This window comes from Vulpes vulpes, chromosome 13 (genome assembly GCF_048418805.1).
Source record: "Vulpes vulpes isolate BD-2025 chromosome 13, VulVul3, whole genome shotgun sequence".
Lineage (NCBI taxonomy): Eukaryota > Metazoa > Chordata > Mammalia > Carnivora > Canidae > Vulpes > Vulpes vulpes.
In genome coordinates this window covers 13820259-13835129 of record NC_132792.1, presented here as the reverse complement: position 1 = coordinate 13835129, position 14871 = coordinate 13820259, and the positions used below count along the sequence as shown (strand labels likewise).

Sequence of the window (14871 nt, the reverse complement as noted above, 5' to 3'; positions counted from 1 at the left end):
TGACAATTTACAATTATTGAAGTATGTAACAATTATAATAAATAAATATATATGTATACACATAATGAATAACATTTATTGGATCCTAATTGTGTTCTAGCCAGTGTTCTGATTGAATTGTATTCATTCAGTCTTTGTTGAATCTTGCCATCCTGTGAAAGTTATGACATCTTGGAAATCTTTAATTATGTAAGCCCTATCTGGTCATGATCTGCATCTTTTGTTTTAAGATTTTATTTACTTATTCATGAGAGACACAGAGAGGCAGAGACATAGGCAGAGGGAGAAGCGGGGTTCCTGCAGGGAGCCCGATACAGGACTCGATCCCAGGACCTCGGGATCATGCCCTGAGCCAAAGGCAAACACTCAACTGCTGAGCCACCCAGGTGCCCTCATGATCTGTATCTTATTTCTGCAAAAGTGGCACACACAGCAGAGCCAGAGACTATTGGAAACTAGGAATCAGTGTGTTCAGTGTCAAGTTGGCCCAGCCAAACAGCTAGCATTCAGGACACCCACCAGTCTCAGAAAGAAACTGAGATACAATGCTGGACAAACAACTTTATAGGGGAGTGGACCACAAAACAACACACACACACAAACACACACACGCTGCTCCTAAATTCCAAGCCAAAGTGACTGAGCCTGCTGACACCTTTTTCTGCTTAGAGTCTCAGCCCCAGTTCCCAGGTGGGGCCACTCCCCACCCAGCTATAGGTTACTGTGTGGGAGAAACAGTCAGAAATTGCAGAATTGCAGTCAGGAAATGCAAAAACAGTTTGAAGCTCTGTAGCAACAGAGCTATACTGCTTCAAACTTGGAATCTGTGTTCTTTTGCACATTAGGGGAGGCCCCCAAATCTTCCCTGTACCAGCTCAGCCTCTTCAAATAGGCTGTACTAGATAGAATAGTGCAAGTAAAAGAAACTGGACAGTGCAATAGGCATCTCAAGCAGGCAGTAAATATTTGTAAAGTATTTTCTTCATATGCTACCAACGTTCAAGAGAAAAGAACTTTTAGTAAAATGTTCAGGCTTAATTGAAAAAGCACACAGTAATCAACTTTTATTCCCAGCTGGCATAAAACTGTCTTACTGGTAGCCAAATTTGGGATGCCTGAAGACAGACAAATGACTAATACTAGGGCTGTGTGTGGCCAGGACCAAATGTATTTTCTGACCACAAGACCATGTCTGGACTCTCCTTTATAATTACCACACGGCCTACTATAATTGTAAAACTTATATTTACTTCCTGCCTTTGACATGTAATTCAGGGTCCAGGGCTGCACCCCAAGCTAGAGTGAAGTCCTCTCTGTTATTTGCTGAAAAGCTATCAAATCATCATTGTGCAAGGATTGTGTGTGTGTGTGTGTGTGAGAGTGTGTGTGTCTATGTGTTGCCACGTCTGTTAAATCCGTTCAGTACATCCTTGTGAAAAATATGCCCACTCTTGCCTTGTCAGATGAAGCGCTTTACTAATCAGATGTTTATTGAACACCTCCTCCTACATACCAAGGACATTTAGACTCTAGGAAACACCCGCGAGCAAGACAACCAAGTCCCTGCTTTCCGGGAAGAGAATGGGGAGGGCAAGGGAGGGAAGGAGGGAGATGGGAGAAAGCTGTGCGTAAAGATTGGTGCCCTGTGGAGTCACAGCCTCACAAGTGAGTAATGTGACAGCAAGCCTGGGTGGCCCCTTGCAGCCTGGGACATCCGAGAAGGCCTCTCCAGAGAGATAATGCTTAAATTAACATTTCAAAATGACAAGAAGGAGTAGGAAAAGCAAAGATCAGGAGAAAGAACATTCCAGTCGTGTTAGTGTAAAGGCCCAAAGACAGCCTGGATAGTGGCACGTTCCAGAAACAGAAAAGACCAGTGGGAGTGGAGCACGGTGGGGGTGGGGGTGGGGGTGGGGGGAAGACTGGTCTGGGAGGTTGGCTGTGAGCACTGCTGTGAGTAGCACATTGGAGCATCACGACCCTTGTCAAAGCAGAGATTCTAGGTAGGAGGCTACCGCAGAGGTCTGGACAGGAGGCCATAGTGGTTTGGATATGGTAAAACTCGAGAGAAGGGGCTAGATTTACTAGATTTAGATTTAGGGACTATCGTTTAGAACCAGTCGACAGAACATGCCAATGGTTTCACATGTGAAGAACGAAGGAAAATGAGTGATTAAGAATAAATCCAAAAGTCTTGGCTTGAGCAAGCATCTAGAAGGATGACGGCCGATTGGAGACAATAAAGGCAGAGGCGTTTAGCTTATTACCAGTCGTAACTAGCTGACCATGAACCCACATCTCAGGGTTCAACAGATGCCCTCACCACCCCCTAACTTTACATCACAGGAAAATATTAATAGACTTCTAGAATTCTGTAATTGTATGCTTGGTTATCACTTCAAGCATTTCCATGGTTTCTCTTTCCTCTTCCCGTTCATTTCATGACATCCGAAGGAATCACGACCAAGTTACTAACTCATACCCTGACACATCCCTTATGGGGACTCTGGAAACATTAGTTCCTGTCTGCACTTCCTCCCTCAGCCCATTGCTTGGGTGCCCTGGGCCCAGGCAGGGACGGGAGGGGCATATTTGAGATTTGCCCACCAGGTCACAAGTTGACAGCCAACCAGGTACTGCTTTTTTTTTTTTTTTTTTTTTTTTTAAGATTTCATTTATTTATTCATGAGAGGCACAGAGAGAGAGGCAGAGACACAGGCAGAGGGAGAAGCCGGCTCCCTGCAGGGAGCCTGATGCGGGACTCCATCCCAGGACCCCAGGGATCACGCCCTGGGCCGAAGGCAGATGCTCAACCACTGAGTCACCCAGGCGTCCCAGATAACCTCAGTTTTAAAACTTATGTGGTTCCACTTAGGTGATCTATATTCTTCTCTCCAATCTTCCTTTTATGAAGCTTATCAAGAGGTTTTATCTTTGGATCAACTAAACAAGTGTGACTGATATTTACTGCCAGATGTGACCTTTTGTTAGCACATCGTAGATCCCAACATTAATATCACTTTCTATAAATATAGGTTTCGGGTGAGGAAATGTTCTATCTCAAGAGGTTTAGCTGTTGAGGATCTTTCTCTTTTTAGACTCTCGGTCCGTGGACTATTACTCACTGTTGGCATTCTTCCTCCGTCTTACTTCTGTTACCTTCTTTCATGATCACGGATGTTGAAAGCCACCTACAGGTTCTGAGTTCCCCACTCCTCCCTCCCTAGTGGTCGGCATTGCGTTTCCCTTGTGCTTTGCTGCTTCCTCTACCTTTTCAAATTTAAAAATAGAAAATAAGAAACAAACCCACAGCCTTTCACATTGGCTGAACTCTGTTATTCATCTACCAGATTTTCTGGTGAATTCCACAGTATCACATATACAGTCAGATTTCTGCCATCAGGGAAAAAAAAAAAAATCTGCCATGAGTTCAGGATAAACCCTGTAAGAATGGACAAAGAGAGACCCTAATTTTGACTGTCAAACACACAGTAAGAAATTACCAGGAGCCACCCACAGAAGGAGGCTTTAGAAGGTGAATTAAAGAGACAGAATGCTCTTAGCTTGGCTGACTTGGCTCCTTGTCCAACCTTCCTGAGCCATGGTGAGCAACCACTGGGCTGATGAAGGATCCTCGAGGAGTCTAACTCTTGCTCTGTGAATACCAAAGACAGGTCCTGGGAAGTCCCTAAACTCTTCACAGGCCCCATCCCACATCACAGTAAGCATACTAAAATATGGCAACCTCCACATTAAATATACTTTTATTGCGGACATAAAATTTTGAAAAATATCTTTAGAGTTTGGCTTTGGAAATAGGTTGGCTACAAGTAACTTATAGTTGGCTATTCATTTATCAGCATGTATCTTTGCTTCCCTGGGAATTATTAAGTTCAATCCTAACTCCAGCCTACATACGGCTTTCAAATGAAATATTTTTGATTATCAAGTCAGCAATCAATGAAGTTAGCGTAATATTTTGTTGACCTTTGGCATTTATTCTGTTTTGTAGTTATCCTATTCTGAAGCCAACAAATGAGTTTCGAGGTCTCAGACAGATTTCTACAGGTCCTTGAAAAGCCAGAAGGCCCCAGGTACTGTACCTGAGTGGCCAGTGCTCTGCCTGAGAAGCCCTACATGCTGAGGTCTCCTCTCCTGCCTTCTTCAAGGAATGAGAGCTTTGAGGGATGTTTCTCTAGGAAAACACAACAAGCTGACATACAAATAACAGTAGTCTGCTAAAACAAGATGAAACCCCTACAAAAAAAAAAAAAAAACAGATTAATTAGGGGCAGAATGCCTGGGGGCCAGCTATTAGTTGACTGGGTGACCTTGAACTAGCACTCTGTGGCCCTTTCCCTGCCCCCAGTAGGACAGACACTCCATCTGGCCAAGGTGGGAGACCAGGGCTGTCAGTTCTAGGAACTGAAACATGTGCAGAACCATCTGAACCTGAGACAGGGGTTTTCCTCCCACATTAAAAACAAAGCAGTTTTTAATGTCAATGTTATTTTGCCAGAATGAAAGGAGGAAGGGAAGAGAGAAGAGTGGAAGGACAGGAAAGGGGGGGCAGGAAAGAGAGGAAGGAAGACACTGTCAACATTTGCTTTTAAAAAGCCATTGATCTTTGATGTTTGCACAAAAGGACATCTCCCTTCCCTGGAAATAAAGGCTTTCACGGAGCTACTCAGTCTCATTATCCCATTCAGAAACCATCCATCATCTGTTTGCCCTCAGTGAGGAGCAAGTTGTGATGAAATGAAAAAGAACGGAGATTTCAGAATCAAATGGGCTATCCAAAACCTTTACCATGCATGGGCTCAGCAGTTCTCAAAGTGTGGGACCCCTAGGGTTCTCTGAGAGCCTTTTTGGGTACCTATGAGGCCCAAACTATCTTCCTAACAATAGTAAGGTGTCACTAGTCTTTTTCACTCTCTTTCCATAAGTGTACTTTTTCCAGAGGCTGTGTGACGTATTATCACAACAGACTGGATGGATATACAGATATCAAAATCCAACTATCTTCTATTTGAAGATTTATGTATTTATGTATGTATTTATTTATTTGTTTATAGAGAAAGAGAGAGTAAGGGGGCGGGTAAAGGCAGAGGGAGAGAGAGAATCTCAAGCAGACTTCCTGCTGAGCATGGAGCCCAACACAGGGCTCGATCTCAGGACCTAGAGATCACAACCTGAGCCGAAATCAAGTGTTGGATGCTAAACCGACTGAGCCACCCAGGTGTTCCTCAAAATCCAACTATCTTCTATTAAGCCAAACAGTAAAGAAGAGTTTCAAAGATATAAAGACAAGGCCATTTTTATCTCTTTTTTGTTGTTCTGGAAAATATAATTACTCTTAGTTTTTTAGATATCATTTATGTTAACATTTAATAATGGAGGTTTTTTTTTTTTTTAAGTTTTATTAATCTAAGTAATCTCTCTACCCATCATGGGGTTTGAACTCATAACCGTGAAAATTAAGAGTCATATGTCCTCCAACTGAGCTGGCCCAGGTGCCCCTGGAGTTATTTTTGTTCTGTTTTGTTTTGAAAATTTTATTTTTAAGTAATCACTCACCCAACATGGGGCTCAAACTCAACAATCCTGAGATCAAGAATCAGATACTCTACCGAATGAATCAGCCAGGTACCCCAGGAGTAGTAGTATTTTTTTAAAGATTTTATTTATTTATTCATGCAGAGACACAGGCAGAGGGGGAAGCAGGCTCCATTCAGGGAACCCAATGTAAGACTCAATCCCAGGATACCAGGATTATGCCCTGAGCCAAAGGCAGACACCCAACCACTGAGCCACCCAGGTGCCCCAATATTTTTTTTTTAATGAATTGGTTAATGCATATTTTTTAAATCCTCAGTCTTAATGTCTGCGATGGCAAATATCGATAAACCATAACCCAAACAAGTTTTTGGGGGTCCTTAATATCTACAAGTATGAAAGTGTTCCAAGACCAAAAAGTTTGAGAACCCCAGAGCTAGTTAACGTAGTTACCATTTATTTAATGTTTCCTCGTGCCAGGGACTGTGCAAACATGCTGCATTTTTCATCTCTTTTAATCTCTCTTTTAAAATTTGCAACAAAGCTGTAAAGTAGAGGCTTTACCAAAAAAACATCTTGCTAGTCCAAGGTCTCACAGCTGGAAATGAAAGAGATAACTGGGCACTTCTGACTCCACAGCCACAGTCTTGATTACTGGATAGTATTCCCTCACAAAGTAATTCTTTGAAAAAGTTATCTCCCTGCTCTGAGTCGGTTCCCCTTATCAAAAATGGGGAGAATCGGGAATCCCTGGGTGGCTCAGTGGTTTAGTGTCTGTCTTCGGCCCAGGGTGTGATCCCAGAGTCCCAGGATCGAGTCCCACATCGGGCTCCCTGCATGGAGCTGCTTCTCCCTCTGCCTGTGTCTCTGCCTCTCTCTTTCTCTGTGTGTCTCTCATGAATAAATAAATAAAATCTTTAAAATTAAAAAAAAAAATGGGCAGAATCCATCCTACCCTGCAGGATTCTCTTAAGAGAAGAGTTAACATGCATCTACTGCCTAGCAAGGTTGCCTACCACCCAACAGACCCCGAGAAAGCAGTAACCTCCTTCTTTCCATTCCTTCCTTCCATTCCCTGCTGTCCTTGGCACAGTGTTAGACCAACGAGGCTCAGCGGTTTCCCTTCTTCCCTCTAGATGGTCTTCAAGCTGACAGAGAGGCTGATGGGACAGAAGGAGTTGATGAAGACATGATTGTGACCCAAAGTCAGACCAATTTCATCTGCCCCATTACTCAGGTACTGTCGCCTTCCTCCTTTCGGGAAAGACCAAGCAATCGCTTTATAGAGGCAAAAGACTCCTATTTGCTTTCTAACTCGATTCCCCATCTGGGGTAAGGAGGCAGGAAAGGAAAGTGATGAGGTCCAGGAGGATATGGGGGAGGTTCCCGGGCTGGCAAGACTGAAGTCCACCATGCCCCATGGGAGGGGTGGGGTGCGGTGGGATGGGGGGTGTCAAGCAATTCCTGGCTCACAGGCCAGCTGACACGGGTGCCCACCTGCATTTGCCTCCGTGGCCGTCTGCCCCCACAATGATCTAAAGCCACGAGACTGCGAGGTTGAACACAGGAAGCCCCCAGATGAGGGGAAAAACAGTTCCAAATAATTGGTGACTTGGAGAAGTTACTGGAAGTGGATCATTATCATTCCTGAAAGCTGAATGTCTCCTTGATTGCAGGTGGAAATGAAGAAGCCGGTGAAAAATAAAGTGTGTGGCCACACCTATGAGGAGGAAGCCATTGTACGCATGATTGAGTCCAAGCACAGGCGGAAGAAAAAGGCCTGGTGAGTTGGCGCCGGAAGGGAAGTGAGCCTTTCCAGTGGTGGTCATGCCAGAGGAAAAGACACCTCCATGGCCCCCCTAAAGCCCATTCACCTCCCTCAGTGTAAACACGGAAGCTGGCTTTCTGGAAAAACAATCCACCACGGGAAGATGAGTAGTCTGCTCAGGAAGAAGCTGAAGCCACTTGAGCCACACCTTCGAAACAGGAGAAAAAGGAATTGGGTGGAAGTTGCATCATTGAATAATAGGAATGTTCATGAAATTGCGCGATAGCCTGAAAAAAGAATTAGGGAAAACTGTGATACTAAAAGATTTCTTTTTTCCCTTCTGTATCTACTTACACAAGAAGGAATGGCTTTTTTTTTTTTTTTTTTTTTGCCATCCTGCATTACAGGTAATTTGTTTAAAACATTCTGAGATAAGATTTGTATCCAGAGGTCTTGATCAAGATTGAATGGTCAGGGGAAACCTTGCATCTCTTTAATTATTTAAACAACTTTCCCAAAGGGTCAAGTAAATGTGTGCATCACATCAATGAGAAATTTTTTTTTCCATTGGAATGTTTGGAGAATCTTCCTTTTACGTATATTTTCTATTTATTTCCACCTCCTTCACACACACACACCCCAACTCGCACATTCCCACCCCCGTGGCACACAACTTTGGAGGACCGTGGCTCTGTTCCTGTGATAATGTGGAATCCTTGGGTTGGCTAGACTCAATATAATTCGTTTTGGCATTTCTTGTGCTCTTATCGCACATTTGTCGTAGGAATGGAATTGCAGGTGTGACCAGTTCTCAATGGACTTCTGATAACAGCCACTTTGATGTGTGGCTCACTTCTCCATCCCCCAGAAATTTGCTGGTCCAGACCCAGAATTGGAATTCCCCACCTGTGGGCGTGGACTTAGAGATAGGGCATTGGAGGCAGTAGATATCTTGATGGTCATTCAGTCAAGTCATTTACCCTATTTATTCCAAAAGAATGCCCTTGTGGTCGCAGAATTAAGAGTGTTCAAGTACATTTTTTTCTGTTTTGAGTCCCAGCTCACAGTTGAGATGTTGTATTTCCCTGGTGAACCTTCCATTTTCCCTGTGGATATAATTTCCTTTGTTTCTGGACTTCTAAGCCTTTCCTTTTCTCCTTTTTTTCCTGTGCTCTTTCTCTGAAAAACCACCTTTTCATTTGTGAAAAGGGATAATAGCTAAGAATAGATATTCCCCGATAGTTCTGTTTCACAGCTCTTACTTTTCTTAAAGTTTGCCATAGTCTCCCAGAGTCAGATTTGGAAAAAGCAGGCACTGATAACAAAGCACATTTCTCACCAGTTCCAGGATGGCGACAGTGACTCCAAGAACAGGGTTGCATGTAAATGGATCTTCTTAGTTACATATTTGACTTTCTAAGTGTCCTGGGGCTTTTTTGAATTGTACGTGCTATTTGGAAGCACACATGTAACATTTGTCATTTAGAAAATTTTCTTTTTTCTGTCTCATTTCTATTACATGAGCGCAGATTCTGCAAACGGCAAATTTTCATAGGTTGCTAACAATTAAGTCCAAGTGGATGAAGTATGGGAGGTTCACAGAGAAGGTAGTGTTTTTCCTGCACCTTGAAAAAAATGAGAAGAATTTCAGAGAATGATGAAGAGTCCTTTTAGCCGACAGGCTCGCCCCATTCAGAGCCTGTTCTGCTTGGTGGTCAGAGGTCAGTAACAGTTGGGGTTCCTGTGTGTTAGCAGGAGAATAGAAGGATGCTGTAGACAATAACAGTAAGGAGAGTGGCGTAAAGATTCATTATAGAGATGTTAAATGTCATGATTTCATTAGTTTCCTCACCTATAAGTTGATGATAATAATTGTCATTGCCTCCCTGGTATGTTTGAAATTTGATTAAGATGTATGTGAAGTACTCTCAAGTCCCTGGCACATGGTAAAACTCGGTAAACGGTACCCCCACCACCACCACCCTCATTTTTGCCACCATTATTCCATAGGCATGAGACAACATTGCAGGATTTTGAGGGAATAAGGTGAGTCCAACTGGAGGTTAGGAAGTTACTCCAATACAATTCAAGAGATGGATTAATAAGGCATGAGGTGACGATGTCAGTGAGGAAGGGTTTGCAGGAGATTAAGTTGCAGATGATGGGAGCCTGACTGAGGCAAGAGTCATAGGCAGAAGGGAAGAATGACGGCCCTTGTGGAGGCACAGCTGGCAGGGTTTGGCAACTGAGGGCTGAAGGGAGGAAGAAGGAGTGGAGGATGACTAGCACTTGTAAACCGAATGTCCAAAAGGGTAGCAGGATTGTTAGCCAACAGAGAGGGCAGGAGCAACAAACACGTGTAGGGAGGATGCTGAGAGGCACAGCTGGGCTCATGCTGAGTGTGAGGTCCTAGCAACACAGCCATTTGGAAGTATCCAGGAGACGCAGGAAATGTGGGGTGTCAAACCCGGCAGAGAGCTGTGAGCTCAAGATGTCATGGAGAGGTTATTGGTAGAGGAGTCAGATGTACTCACCTGCCCCACAGGGGCAGCTCTGGACAGCGGGTGGCAGCTAGTCTGAGAGCCACCAAGGACGGGACTGCGGCCTGGCCCCTGCCTCAGGGCCCCACGTGAACCCCCAGAAAGACATTCCACTCATTAAAGAGAAGGCACTCAGAGGAAGAAGACCCCAACGAAGCCATCTGAGGGGTAGCCCAGCAAGACAGGAAGAAAGAAAGGGGAGTTGCGGATCACAGGGGTGGTGGGCACAGCCCTGAAGCCAGGCCGCATTTGGCAGCGGGTTACATACCTCAGGCCTCTTCATCAGCTACGCCGGAGCTTCCTGACTGAGCAGCAAGTAGTGTCATTCCCCGTGATGCATGTGCACTCGATGAGCAGTTCTGGGTCCCCTTTGTTTAAACACGCCTGTGACACATCCAGTTTGAGAACTCTCAGTTCTTCTTCCTAGATGGTTCTAGTTACGTTTTGTCAGACGGGAGCTCCAGGTACATTGTATTACTCGGTGCTGACTGGATCTTCCTGTCTGTGCTGCGGTCTCCGCGAAGATCTCTCTCCCGTGGACTGAGTCAGGATAAAACTGTGGAGACTTCAGGCCTCACCAGATACAGCAGTTAAAACGACGTCCGGGAGAGTTGGGCTGTGCGCTTTCTCCCTAACAGAGCCGCCTTATGGCCGCCATATTAGTAAGGCGTCTCCAGTGTCCCACGGCCATGCCGTTCCTTTTTTGCTGAGGAATGGGAACCGTGTTTAACAAACGGTCCTATTGAACGGCCTGGGAAGGAAAATGAAGTCAAGGAGGAGTGTGTCATTGAAGAGCGGAGCGCCAGCACTGTGCCCACAGCCCCCGTTTCACTCTTGGCCAACCGGCCATCAAGCCTCCCAGAGCCTCCATGGCTTCATCCGCGGAGTAGAAATAACAGCAGCATCTCACGGGACCTTAGGACTAAAGAAACGGGGAAATTCCAACTGAGGCCCAGACCAGCACATTTCTTGGCAGTGGAGAAGCAAACCACTTAGGAGGAAAGCTCCTTTGGAACTCCGGAACGCTGAGCAAATCCCAGCAGGGTCAGAAAGGTCAGGACTGTCCGTGTTGTTATTACTTACCTCACCGCTTCGTGACACGTTATTTTAGACTCAGAGGAGGGAGGACAGAGTTACTCAGCGTGTTTAGGTACGATGGCGATCCAGCCCACTCAGACTTCCAGAGGTATCTACAGACCTCCTAAAGCAGGATTGGACCTTGGAATTCTTGGCACCCAGATCCAGGAGCTCATAAGACTCAGAACCTTGTACTTTTGAGCTGAGGCTGAGGCCAAGGTTCCCTGCAGCCTTGTGGGCCCCCTGAGACCCGGGCTGCCCTTGTTCAGCAGACACTGTCAACACTTGCTCGGCGCTCCGGTGGAAGGCTCTTCCCTACCAGTGACCTGAGTTGAGGACCCAGCCTCTCCTTCAAGGCCGGTGGGTCTGACTCCTGCACAGCAGTGACTCGAGAGCTTAGGATTGGGTATTGCCACACCTAACTTGCTCACCAGGATGTCCTGGGGATTAATGCACTAATGCTTATACAGAGCGCTATTTCTCCGGAGGAGGAGTGCCCTGATTCAGTATCATGTCATCAGGGCCCTGTCTTATCCTTTGTAGCTTAAAAACCTGGGTTGGTTGGTTTGAGATCGGGTGAGAAGCAAGGTTCTCCCTCGGCTCCCGGAGCAACCTCTCTTCCAGGAAGTCTTCTGTAGCACCGTGTGCACCGTAGCATGCCCATGTCCCGCCAGCGTCATCGGTGGGGCTGCCTCCCCTCCACGGGGGCTTCTTGGGAGCAGAAACTGCACATTGTAGCACCTGAGCCAGCTCCTTGACCCGTCACACATTGTCCTACTTACTTCTCACAACGACCCTACGTTCTATGTCATCTTTACGGCAGAAGAGACTGGGGCACAGGAATTAAAGCCACTTGCCCAGAGGGTCACAGCCAAGGGGACTGAGCCCACGTCTCTTTCACTCTTGAGGCTGTATTTGTGTCAAGAGGCCGTCAGCTCCCCTAAGGAGGAGTTTGTGGTTAAAGCCTCTGTCCCCAGAGTTGATCCCTTAAGCAAGGCCAGACTTCTTTGTTCGACACCGGCCACCCTGGGCTCCATCCTGCTGCCCATTGTGAGGCATGAGCCTGCAGGCTCAGCACCGAGTGTGGTTGACCCCATCAGACATCCTCAGAGCCCTCGCACGCCGACAGGGCCGCTGACATCACCAGGAAGTCCTCCCCACCTCGGTCCCCACTTCCCCTTCCACGCTTATTCACTGTCTGGCTGTCGGTGCTGAAGACTGGGTCCTAGGGAGGGGGGAGCACTCCAGACTTGCCATCACAGTGCGTGCTCACCGAGTGACAAACACAAAGTGAAGGTGACCCCAGCACATGTCATCCCAGGAACCTACACTGCGTTGCATTTCCGTGTCACAGAAGTTGAAGAGATGAAAGATGCCCTTTCTAAAGTCACAAAAGTCTCCATTTCCTCCTCATAAGCTCATTTATTTATTTTCACAATTAAAGAAATGAATCCCTTGAGAAACCAGTGTGAAACATTTCATTTCTCGGGCACCTCCGGTCCTTACCCCAGCACAAAGCCGAACCGTCAGAAGGGTGCGTGGTTGGACAGACCACCTGATCCTCCTTCCTGCGAGGGCCTTTTTAGAACCACATTTTAATCCACATACCTGCCCATACAGGGCACATTTCAGCATTTTAAACGTGAATATTGTCAGCAAGCCTATTATCCCTTACAGTGACGAATGCCCTCCTTTATAAAGATGCCTTGGTCCAGAAAGCACAGCCAAGAGGACGGTTCTCCCTCATGAAGAACGGTTGGGCTTCCTACCACTGGACAAATCAGAGTTCCCATGATCAACCTTAATCCCCTTCTTGTTTCTATCTGTTGTCTTCTATTTGTTATTTTTGATCTTGTCTTATAGCTGTTATTATTATTATTATATATATATTTTTTTTGGTCTTAATATACCTGTGCTGTTTGGAGAGTTTTCTCAGATCACTGGGCCGGAGCTCTGTGTGGGCAGGAATCTAAATTTGTATTTCACAGTTGGACGCTCAGAACCCAGCACAGGGCCAATCACACAGAAGGTCAAGTGCGTGCACAAGTGTGTGGTTGGGTACATGGGGTAAATGCAAGATACAGACAGATGAGCAGCTTTAAAATGTATCAGAAGAGTGATGACCAGGGACGCTAGTCACAGGAGATAGGGAAAGGGACGCGATGCCTGTAGCCCTGGGAAATAAGGGTCCTGCCTCCACTTCAAACCTGAGGGGAGTAGGGGCTGGGGAAGGTAACATTTGTCACCTCTGGTCTCACGAGTAGCCAAGAGGCGTTGGCCATATTCAGAACCAGGTCACCCTAACTCCAGACGCTGGGCACTGTACCCTACCCAAGTCTGGTTCACGCTGAGAAGAAATCAGGTGACTTCACCCAGCCCACTGCCTTCAGAGGAGACCACATCTAAACAGAGCCGTGGCTTTGAGTACCTCCCCCCCGCAACCCGTGGGTGACTCACGCTGATTTCTTCAGCCACAGCTTTCCCCTGAGTCTCCACCAGCCCACGCAGTCTCTCCACTGGGAGGACTGGTGGGCATTTCAGAGGGAACACATACCAACCGGAGCCCTGACTCCATCCCTGGCATGACTTGGCTGGCTGTTCCCTGCGGAGATGAAGGGCAAACTCATGATGCTCCACTGTGCCCCTGGCCCAGCAGCGCCTAGAGGTCCTGTTTCCGCCTCCCCCCTGAAGCCGACCCCTGCCACCAGCCTCCCTGCTGCGGCCCTGTGCCCCGGACCTTGGGCCCTCCTGCCTTCCCTGCTTCCACTCTGCCTGCCTTCTGCATTCAGCAGCCAGAGCCGGATTTTCTAAAAAAACAGAATCGCACCCCTCCCCTATCTCCAGCCCTCCAGGGTGTTCTCTTCATACTTAAAATCTGAGGCGAGGGTGGGGGGATGGAGGGGAAGGATGGGGGGACTGGCTGGCTCAGCAGTTGAGCATCTGCCTCAGCTCAGGGCGGGATCCGGGGTCCTGGGATCGAGTTCCGCATCGGGCTCCCTGCATGGAGCCTGCTTCTCCCTCTGCCTGAGTCTCTGCTTGTCTCTCTCTATGTCTCTGATGAATAAATAAATAAATCTTTAGAAAATAAATAAATAAATAAATAAATAAATAAATAAATAAATAAATACTTGCCTGTGAGGGAAGTTTATGCTGAAGGCATCAAAGCTAAGTGATCTTCTTATCGTTTACAGTTGCCCCAAAATTGGCTGTAGCCACACCGATGTGAGAATGTCTGATCTCATCCAGGATGAAGCACTTAGAAGGGCCATTGAGAACCACAACAAGAAGAAAAATCGCCACTCCGAGTAGGAAAAACGCACCTACCTACAGGGATGTCCGCAGCCTACCTCCTACCCCAGCCATCTGGAGAAAGCAGTGCTCATCCAAGCACTTCGACTGGCTGCATAGCATACTTTGTTGGGGTAACACTTGAAGGTTTTAAGTGTAATTGGAAGCATTTTTCTATGTCACAACAAAAATCCAAACATATTATATTGTTTATTTTTGAGTGTTCTATAATTTTAAATAAAATTTTGATTATCTGCAGTGGCTCCTATCTGTGCACCTCCCAGGGTGTAAATTGTTCCAGTGGTGCGAGTATAGTGGTGGTGCCAGGACTTTCTATTTCTAATATTTCAGGCTATTTTTTATTATAGTTTTAACTAAACAATGTCTTTCAAAGGATATTGAATGGGGAAACTGTAGAAACCCCCCAGCTGCAAGCATTTTCTTCATAAATGATAGCACGGGGTAATAAAGCAGAGCCAGTTTACTTACCTATATTTGCTTTGTGTATTGACAGTTCCAAATATGTAAATGGTTTTATTTGTCATTCTGACTGACCGGCACAGAATGCTCCAGTTAACAGGCTTATCAGTGCAATGATAGTTGGTGCCCATAATGGAAACTTCACGACAGCCCTCTGAGAGC

The 14871-nt window shown here is 46.2% G+C and overlaps 1 protein-coding gene across 3 annotated transcripts in view; it reads left to right on the top strand.

Moving 5' to 3' along the window:
* NSMCE2 (NSE2 (MMS21) homolog, SMC5-SMC6 complex SUMO ligase) overlaps positions 1-14487 on the top strand; it is a 213879-nt gene extending 199392 nt beyond the window's left edge. For all 3 annotated transcript variants that reach the window (XM_025993443.2, XM_072733942.1, XM_025993442.2), the window contains 3 exons: positions 6693-6793; positions 7233-7339; positions 14133-14487. In XM_025993443.2, coding sequence (XP_025849228.1) covers positions 6693-6793; positions 7233-7339; positions 14133-14250 — 326 coding nt within the window. In that variant the 3' untranslated portion in view covers positions 14251-14487. The remainder of the gene's footprint in view (positions 1-6692; positions 6794-7232; positions 7340-14132) is intronic.
* The last annotated feature ends 384 nt before the right edge of the window (positions 14488-14871 follow it).